The 10,500-nt window shown below is 36.4% G+C and overlaps 1 protein-coding gene across 1 annotated transcript; it reads right to left on the bottom strand.

Moving 5' to 3' along the window:
* Positions 1–1,127: 1,127 nt before the first annotated feature.
* On the bottom strand, positions 1,128–10,160 carry LOC113643425. The gene is made up of 8 exons (XM_027147689.2): positions 9,811–10,160; positions 9,179–9,259; positions 8,318–8,392; positions 7,582–7,717; positions 6,755–6,888; positions 6,387–6,457; positions 5,679–5,857; positions 1,128–3,186 (listed from the first exon to the last, which is right to left on the bottom strand). Exons 1-8 carry the CDS (start codon positions 9,871–9,873, stop codon positions 3,176–3,178), a joined length of 750 nt encoding a protein of 249 aa, XP_027003490.2. The 5' UTR covers positions 9,874–10,160; the 3' UTR covers positions 1,128–3,175.
* Between the last annotated feature and the right edge of the window lie 340 nt (positions 10,161–10,500).

Raw genomic sequence — 10,500 nt, forward strand, 5'->3', positions numbered from 1 at the left:
AAATGTGCAGCGTGCATGTACTCCAGACTTGGCACAACTGACCAAGAGTTTTCAATTAATCAAATTGCCAAAGATCAGTGCTCCCAGTTTGGCAAATCTGGTATTAGACAATTAACATAATCTACAACTGATTAAATGAAAGGCCAATTGTTTCTGTTCACCTGTTTTTTTTGACTGTACAGCAAAACAGCACCAGGAAGATTTAACTTAACAAACCACTGAAACAATTTATTTTTATATGAATTTTGTGTAATACATTTGGTGTATAATACATTAATTTAAGGATAATGAAATAACTGGACATCATTATGTTACTGGACAATATTTCTGTTGTCGGAGAAACGTTGTGTCAGTGAGGATTTCTCTAAATAATATTATTTCAAAATAGATTACATTTTTAAAAAATGAATAATATTAGAAATAAATAATATTTTTGTAGTGTGTAAACACAAATAAATTAAATTCCAAAAATGTAGTGGCACTTTTGCTAATTTGATTTAAAGTACTTTTAAAGTACTTTAAAAGTAAAAGCTGTAGCTGTATACTGTATAAATAGGAACATCTATATACCTGATTGTTTATGCAATTTTCAAATCAGTGATGTGGTAGTGACATAATACATAAAATCATGTACATACATGTCAAATTCTTCAGTTAATATTGACATTAACCTTTAGAATGGACGGAAAATCTGATCTGAGTGACTCTCAGAAACTGCTGATCTGGGATTTTTTCACTCAGCAATCTCAAGAGTTTACACAGTATGGTGCAAACAAATAAACAAACAAACAAAACATCCAGTGAGCAGCAGTTCTGTTGGTGGGAATGTCTTGTTGAAAGAGATCACAGATGAATGACCACACTGGTTCAAGCTAAGGCTTATGGTAACTCAAATAACCACTGTTTACAATTCTGGTCAACAGAAAAGCATCTCAGATACATGGCCTGGTTTATCAGGTCTGTCAGCCAGAAACAGAAATATGTATATATAAATATATTCTGTATGATAAAGTCCTCACAAGGATAGTAAAACAAATTGTGTATGTGTGTGTGTGTGTGTGTGTGAGAGAGAGAAAATCATCAATCAAGTTTTAAACCATTGAAAGTAATAAAATAAACAGACTTGTGTGCACAAAACAGTTTCTTTCTTTTTCAAGTTCATCATTTTATAACAAGGGACAGCCAATGAACAGAATATAGCCAAAGAATTGAAATGAAACTAAATACATCTGAACTCCTTGGTCACATGCTCCAAATGGGCTTGAGTTCAGTGGTGATCTTGTTAAGAGCTTCATTAGAAACTAGATTTACTCTACCTTGAGCAAGACAAAACACTTTTGCTAGGACATCTAATACACAAATATATTCAATGCTGCCAGTTTCCAGGAGCAGGGTTAGAAAAAGCTGCACCAGGGTCATGACGCATCAGCAGATCAACCAAAAATTAACTGTGTACAGTGTTCTCCTTCTCTAACAATTATTCAGTTACTCAGGACATGTTTAGCATCAGAGCTTTGAGTCTTTAGAATTATTCTGAAGCGGTAAGTACATAAAGCTAATAAGAAAAAGTATCCTGATTATATCCTGGATGCCTGAATGATCACACACTGGGCATCAAAATAAATGATTGGAGTTCATCATGTTCCATCTCTGGATAATGAGTATTACAAAGAAAAATGTTGCACAAACACCACAACTGATTTTGCTCACAATGTATGAGTGATGATTTTGTTATGGGATTTTAACTAGTAATTTAAAAGCAATCTCCTTCTTCTACTTTTCCCGTTAGGGGTCGCCACAGCAAATCATCTGTTTCCACCTAACTCTATCCTCAGTGTCCTCTAATCTCACACCAATTACCTTCATGTCCTCTTTTAACACATCCATATATCTCCTCTTTGGCCTTCCTCTTGACTTCTTACCTGGCAGCTTCATCTCCAACATCCTTCTACCAATATAACCATCTCCCTTCTCTGTACATGTCCAAACCATCTCAATCTATCCTCTCTGACCTTGTCCCCAAAACAGCCGGCCTGAGCTGTCCCTCTGATGTGCTTGTACCTAATCCTGTCCATCCTCGTCATTCCTAAAGAGAAACTCAACATCCTCATCTCTGCTACCTCCATCTCTGCCTCATGTCTTTTCCTCACAGCTACAGTACAGTCTGTAACACAAACAGCAGAGCTGCACTCACTACTGACCTGTACACCTTTCCTTTGATTCCCTCTAACACTCTTCTGTCACACAACACTCCTGACTTTTTTCTCCACCCACTCCAACACACCTGTACCCACCTCTTCACCTCTTTTCTATGCATGTCACACTGGATGGTTGACCCCAAATACTATTTAATACAATTTAAAAGCAATGGCTAATTTACATTTGAGTAGTTTTATGCAACAGATCCCAGGAAATCTGATTAAAATGATGTTATTCTTTTGTGGGGGAGCAATATGCACTGTAATACTTTTGTTGACCCTCATTATATCCTCCACTACTTTTACAGCTCACTGTTATCCTTGGAGGAATTAAAAAGTAATAAGCTACATGCTTGTAAAATATCTACTATTTAATTTTGTCTTGTACAAACATACAAATCCCTCAAAAATGTATAACTGCCATTTTCACACATTATTACAAAAGAAAAACAAAATATATCCAGTCCAACCACACCTGCAAAAATGATGATAATATATTATAATAAATTAATGCGTTTACAGGGAGCTCGAAAAGGCTGTTGAAACTGACACGGTGTCATATGAAGAAATAGCGCCCCCTTGTGACACCTTAATAAACAGACATGCTACAGATACAAAAGAGTCTCAGTATGAACAGGGTGGAAATGTTAACTGACTTTAGATCCAGAGTTCCAGTCCCAAAAGATAATCACAATATGTGTCTGAAAATATATATATAATATATAAAAGGTAAATATAATCCTTGAACAGACTTCCTTTTCTAAAAAATGACAAGAAGTTATGTGGTCTTGTCCATGTACATGTACCTGTTTGAGGTTTGTGTCCTTATTAAAATTAAGTGGCTTCAATAACATATCTTAAAACAGTGGATCCAATGTAAGGACAGGCACATGCAGAATCTCAAGTACTGAAGGTGTCACAGTGTCGTCATATTCAGCATGCCAAAATTTGCACTTTGTGGCTTTAATTCAGCTCATTTAACTCCCAACTGTAAAGAGAAGAGAAAAAAAAAACATTTTTTTGGTCAAACACCAGAGGACATACAAACTGGGCATGTTATCTTGTTATATGAAATTTTGCAAAAAGATGAATTGCAAACAGTTGTGTTTAATCTGAGCACTGTACAGTAAGTAATAGTACACACACATCTATAAAATGTGCCTGACTTTAGACTATAAAGCCAAAAAATGAAAAACAACTGAAGGTTTATTCTTGGTTACAGCTGATTGCTGTAGCTAAAGTGCTTAGAAAGTATGTCATTGCTGAAAGGTAGTTATACAAAGAGGGGTATTTTCATGGAGGCCATAATAAAGAAGTGGAAACAATGAGGCACCACAGTGACAAGAAGGTGGCTTCCATCCAAACGTGAAGAAAGGGCTGGAAGAAAACTTGTCAGGGAGATCTTGTCTCTCGTCAGATATCCATATCAACATTAAAGGAGATGCAGGAATAACTGGCAAGTTATGGCAACTGGTCCCTCCTTGCACATGACAACAATCTCGTGTATTGTTCATGTGTGGGTTACTGAGCAGAGTGGCTAGACAGAAAGGGTTTTCATGTGAAGGGGGAAAAAAAAACTACAAAACATCAAAAGTGTATCACAAAATGTGTTATGGTCTGAGGTGACCAAGGTTGAACATTTTGCCATAACTATGGTGATGTAAACATCATGCTATGGCGCTGATTTTCTTCGGTTGAACTAGCGCTGTAATCAAGACAGAAAGAATCTTATAACCAAAGACCAACCCATTCTGGCACAAAACCAACAGGCCTCTGTTAGGCAGCTGAAGGTGAAGGAATTTCACCTTTCAGCATGAGAACAACCCAAAGCACAAATACAAGTTAATAAAGGAATGGCTTTGAAAACCTGTTTCATGACTTGAAGAGGAATGTGAGCAGGGGATGTGGAAGCCTAGTGCTTAAGGTGTTGGTCTACCAAACGGAAGTTTGTGAGTTCAAATCCCAGGTCAATTAAGCTGCCATTGCTGGGCCCCTGAGCAAGGCCCTTAACCCTCAATTGCTCAGTTGTATAAAATGAGACAAGAAAATGTAAGTCACTCTGGATAAGGGTTTCTGCTAAATGCCATAAACGAATGTATAAAATGTATAGGAATAAATTTGCCTAAGACACACTCACAGTACTACCTTTGCAGATTCTTCTTAAAAAAGTGAGCACAGAAAAACAAAGAGAACTTCTTAGTGATTTTTATAGTGATTTTATTTAAAAATATATAAAATAATAACAAAATTTATTAGTGATGGGTTGTATGCAGGTGTCGAGCTGTTTTAATGATTTTTTATATAAATTATGGTGCCCGAACCCGTTAGTATTATTTTATTGCTTTTGTATTAGTTGTTTGAAGAGTAAAAAAAAAAAAAAAGGCCGGTTTTAACGCAAATTTACAACCGGCAAGTCGGTCGGACTCAAAGCAAAAAAAGAAAAAAAATAATAAAATTGAGTCGGGTCGGAGGGGTGCACGGTGGCTTAGTGGTTAGCACGTTCGCCTCACACCTCCAGGGTCATGAGAGTGTGTGTGTGCCCTGCGATGGGTTGGCACTCAGTCCACGGTGTATCCTGCCTTGATGCCCGATGACGCCTGAGATGACCCCTGTGAGCCTGAGATGACCCCCGATGACCCCCCTGAGATGGCTCCCCGTGACCCGAGGTATGGAATAAAAACACTGTCAATAATAATCGTACGTAATTCAAAGCGTAATTTAAAACTATTGTACGTAATTATGTTTTTTGTGGAGTTGGATCCCAAAAGCTACGGCCACGACAGTTTACAGATACGAGATTTTGTGTGTTTGTTCAAATACAACTCCAAAATGTACGACTATGACAGTTTACAGACACAACACCTCTTTTTTACACACGAAAACGGTCTGTGAAACAACTGTCAAAAATACATCATCACGTTCACAGGCATTACTATCCGAGGGAAGATGAATCGATTCCACGAAGCGCGCATGTGCCCCGCCCTCAACTGTCGTGGCCGTAGCTTTTGGGATCCAACTTCACAAAAAACAATTACGTACAATAGTTTTAAATTACGCACAACTAAATTAAAATTTACACACAATGCTTTGAATTACGTACGATTATTATTGACAGTGTTTTTATTCCATACCGAGGTAGATCGGATAAGCGGTAGAAAATGAGTGAGTGAGTGAGTGAGTGAGTCGGGTCGATCGGGTTACGGCAAACAAGAATATTTTTAAGGATGGCTTAAAGGTGGGAAAAGAAGAATGTGAAATGTGATAATGTGACACGTGACTTTTATTGCACAGGAGGTGCCTCCCTCACTGTTTAAACAGCTAAACTGACACTTACAAAACTCTTCCATCAATGTTTGCTGCCAGGTGTTATGTTAAATATAATGAACATAATTATGCAAAATATAATAAACAGATTAAACTTTCAAAAAGTGGTGAAGACATAAAATAGTAATAGGGACATATTCAGAACTTAATTTATACCTTCCATCGTAAGTGAAGTCAGATCGATATAAAGTGGGTCCACCTCAGGCTCCTCGTCAGATAGCTGTTGCAGAAGCACACTGTACACCATCTCTTTGCTCAAAGTGTATTCCATAATCTGCTGGTGCTCTTTAGGCATCATAAATGTCAGCTTGTACTCAACACTAAAATTGCTGTTTCTGAAACAGAATGAAGAGACAAGGAGTTCTGTTGTATTATTACAAAAGGTATACACTAGAATGTTAAAAAAATCTTTGTGTAGAATTTAGTAACTTTATGTAAACACTCTTCTGGCTGCCTTCCTGTTTTCAAAAGTAAACCGGATTTAGCGAACACACCCTCTATCTCCAACACTTTGATATCTCCTCTGTTTCATGGTGCGTTACTCAGACACCTGTGCCAGCTGTTGACAAGTTATTGAAATACTTGAGGATAAAAAGGCTGTTATTCAAAGCATTTCGATCATGAAAAGATCGAGATCTTATGAAAAAGCTGTTTTGGAGAAATTCCATCATTCTTAGTTGCTTTATAACATTCATGTGGATTAGGATGAAGACTGAAAATAATTTATATATAGCTTTATACACAGGACCCAGTGCTACAATAATTGCTCATTTAACCACACCTTTGCTTTGATGTACTACTATTTTAACCCAGACAAAACAATGTGGCTGAATACTGAAAGGTTATAAAAGGACATTGGGTTACCTCAGTGGGTTAACTGTAGCATTGGAGAAGTACCGGCCCAGGGCATAAGAGGATGTGTAGATATGAGTCAGCTTTAGAAGAGAGAAGAAAAAGTAAAAGAACACTGGCATAAGCAACTTGAACAATTACTTGACCTAAAATGGAAATACCCCATAGTTTCTCAAACACATCCCTATAAATAAATCTGTCTACTGAATTAATTAATCCATGTATTGAATCAAGCTTGCTGGGAAGAGTTACAGTCTAGGATATTGGTTAAAAAGATTGTATGATTGTATTTTCAATATTGTTTAAAAAGGATGTGTAGAAAGCAATAGGAAATGAAACAGCATAAGCTGGTGAGAAATGCTATAGAAGGCAAATCTCACCTTTTGTTCAAGCTCAGACTGTGATTCTGCATCTAGTTTTAAGTTCTTGTTAAGAAGTGTAAAATTCCCTCTAAAGAAGTGTGGTATGATAAATTCTTTAATGTTGTATTCGTCATCCACATCCTTTTGAGGAACTGTGAAAGAAAAAACACTTATGGTCAGGTTTCATGAGAGAAATTTGTCAGCACTTAGATGTATGTGGTTACAACACATTATTTATGTACATTGGACATGATTTATATATTTAATGTACTTCATTTCCCCATAATCTGGGAAAATAAATTGATGTTGTGGCAGATTTCCAGATTTCAGTATGTGAAGTATTTTCCCCAAGCCATCACGCATGTATTTATGGAAGTTTACACTAAATACGATCCAGGAATTTACTATAAATGGGAAAAAATCTTACTCACAAAAATTGATGTACCATAAATAATAATAATAATAATAATAATAATAATAATAATAATAATAATAATAATAGTTTATGAATAGAATAGGAGAATTTATGATAATGATGCACTGGTATGAATCTTGTCAAACAGGTTCAACTATGCAGCCACTTTTAATCAATTATAAGCATAAGTATTAAGACAACATAGTAAAAACCCTGTGCCTCTTGACCCTTTTATTCCTATACAAGTGATAATTAGTTAGGAGCCTAATGCTAATGAAACATGAAGTGGCTGTGTTTTTTTCCCCCAAACTGCCATTTTTATTATTCTATGCACGAGTAAATATATCATTTTTGAATAATGCATAACAAGGCATTTAACTGACTTGAACAGAATTAGTGATATACATAAACTCAATGTGCAACAGTTTACCTGAGCAGAAATAAATAGACAGGAAGATGGCAAGGATGATTACAGTGAAGATGATTAGAATGAGCATCCACACTTTGAGCTTCCAACAGACTGGTTCCCTCAGCTCATTTTTCAATCTGCCAAGATTTCCCAGGGGCTGCAAATAAATGAATGTAAAATATAAACACATTACACTCTGACACAAAACTAAACACTTCACAAAAGGAAGAATACATAATACTGGTCATCTCTAGTATTTTCATTATGTCAAAAACAAAGCAAATAAAACTCTCCGGTCAAGTGAATGAACAGATATAGATATAGATATAAATCTCTAAACAACAAAATAAATTTTCTATCTCTCTTCTTGCCCCAGGCTGTCCTCATGCGCTGATCAACCACATACCAATATACAAATAAAACAGTATTTATTAAAATAAAACACTATAACACTATCCAAGGATTATTTAATGACAAAAACATTTAAACATACCTGTAATGCATGAAAGGAATTAAAGATCAGGTTGTTCCTAACAGTGCCATAGTTAAGTATGTTTCTGATTTTTTAAACATCTCCCAAAACAATAAAAGCAAGTAATTAATACTCTATGGCCCAAAATTACCAGGGTTCCTGAGTGCACTAAAAGGGAACAAGCCAGAAAACTGGAATAGCTAAAGTGCCCTAAACTCCATGGTTGTAAATCAAGTACACAAACAAGTGCAAGAAAAAAGGGCAATTGTAGAAACTTTTCTTTACCTTATCAGAAGATTGCCCTGATGAGTCATCTGGGAGATTACTCACAATATAGTGAGCACCATTGCTCTCAGCACCCTGAGTATGCAAACATGCATAACACCATTACACACATACAATATATTATGGTGAATCTAATTACATTCTGAATACCAATCCATAGAAAATATGCTGCAATTACATAAAAAATATGTGACTGATGTAAAGCTGAAATTATATCTATTAACGTAAAATGTGTTCTGGCAGATGCATATGGCATAAGGCGAGTGACATAGTTTAATGCTTGGTATTTTCATTTAGGATTCCACATTGTTTTGTGCCACACAGGGTCAGGTTTCTGTTTCACCCACATAACAACTCTAAAAGCAGTTGAACCTGCTTTGGTTTCAATTGGGTGTTGCATTGGAAAAGCAAAAATCCCACGGTCACATTAAAAAGAATGTGAAGACTGTAATAGCTGCAAGAGGATGGGGTGGATGGCATAGTTTTGGAATGGGATGTTCAACAAGCATATATTGGTGTGAAAGCATCCCAATTTTAATCAGACTGTGTATGCGATCAACAGTTGTACCCAACACTGTCTGACACTGTAGAGACAGGCTAATAAATTTGCATAAAAACATACAGGAGTGAGTCAGTAACTGGAGTTTATATGGTAGATACACCTGATAAAACAGCAAAGGAATCTACAAACTACAATTATTACTGAAGGCATCATAACATTTCCCCAACCAAACTGTTTTGCATTTATTTTACGTTCTTAGTTGTCATCTTCAATGTTTTATAGATATAGAAAAATTAAGAGAGACACAAATTGACACAGAAATGATTTTACTTCATTCTTTTGCACATACAGAGACTCACCTGTGCACCTGACAGTAACCCGTGGTCTTCTGTTGCATTCTGTGTGTCGTGGTCAGAGCAGCTTCCATTACCTGGGCACACCTGTAATTAGTTCAACAAAAAGCAATGATCTCTGTTTTCCTGAATAAAGTGCAGCAGAATAACATGACAGACAGAGACATGCAAACTTACACTGTACACACCGTGTTTCCCTAAACAGTGGGCGTGGCTGTGCGTCTCACCTGCACGCCACTTTATACAACAGGCCTAGACTTGTTAGACACGTTCAATAATATTTATGTGAATAGGTGTATAAAATAAAGAATAAAAAAACTAGAACATTTAATACATTCAATACAAGTTCGAACTACTAAAGAAAGAAAAACTCAGGTCCATTAAAGTTAACAGTGCTACAGGCTACAGGCGCGTTTGCACTTGCCCAAAACGCACACAAAACATTTGCTCTCTCTTTGTTTAGCATTTTAATTAACATTTTCTGAGTTTATTCAATTCAATTATCCTAGCAATATTTTCAAACGTGTTACGGCTTCACCCCATGTGTCATCTGACGCGCAATTAAGTTTCACTATGCGTAAAGTTCACACCAAAAACCAAATCCACACAAATGGGTACAAAAACCTTTTAAAACTCACCTCAACTCTAATTTCCTCTTTGTCGTTATTGTTGTCGGATTGGTTTAAAGCAGTTAATTCCATGTCCTTGTTTTCAAATCATACCATTTCAAGTCCTTCTTACCCGGAAATCAGCAATATTATGGTTACGCAAGAGTTATTGAGTCAGAGCAGAGTCACCTTCATACAGTAGGTGGGACAGGACAACACTGAGCACTGAGTCTACGTCCTTCCTGCCCAGGTTAGGAAATTATGGTGAAGCTTTCTTCTTCCTGCTCTTACAGCAAGTCGGGCAAAACGCCTATGAAATCGTCGGAACTACATTGTGTAACTAAGCTTGCGGTTTGGCTTCTTATGACACACACACACACACACACACCAAAAAAGACTCTCCTCCCAGTAGTACTGTACTGTAATTACTGATACAGCTACACTTTTTTGAGTAAATGTACTATAAAGGGTGTATTTGTGGGCGTATACAGTATGTTTGTCTATAACATGTATGTTCCTATGCACAATATTCATAAATATGCATAGTCAACCAAGCATTACACAAACAAACACACCCTTTCCCAACCAATACACTATATGGCCAATGTATGTGTACCATCACACCCATACAGTATGTACTTTTATGTAAATAAATAAATAAATAAATAAAATAAAGACTTTCCTCCCACAACTGAACAGCTTTCACCTGAACAGAGAATG

Source organism: Tachysurus fulvidraco, chromosome 11, assembly GCF_022655615.1.
Source record: "Tachysurus fulvidraco isolate hzauxx_2018 chromosome 11, HZAU_PFXX_2.0, whole genome shotgun sequence".
NCBI lineage: Eukaryota > Metazoa > Chordata > Actinopteri > Siluriformes > Bagridae > Tachysurus > Tachysurus fulvidraco.

What these genes read in the sequence shown, in the direction of transcription:
- LOC113643425 (XM_027147689.2), bottom strand. Translation starts at nt 9,873, where the DNA reads ATGGAATTAACTGCTTTAAACCAATCCGACAACAATAACGACAAAGAG. An exon ending in AAGAGGAAATTAGAGTTGAG is followed by an intron (nt 9,260 to 9,810) that starts GTGAGTTTTAAA and finishes AACTAATTACAG; the next exon opens with GTGTGCCCAGGTAATGGAAG. An exon ending in GGTTACTGTCAGGTGCACAG is followed by an intron (nt 8,393 to 9,178) that starts GTGAGTCTCTGT and finishes TTGCATACTCAG; the next exon opens with GGTGCTGAGAGCAATGGTGC.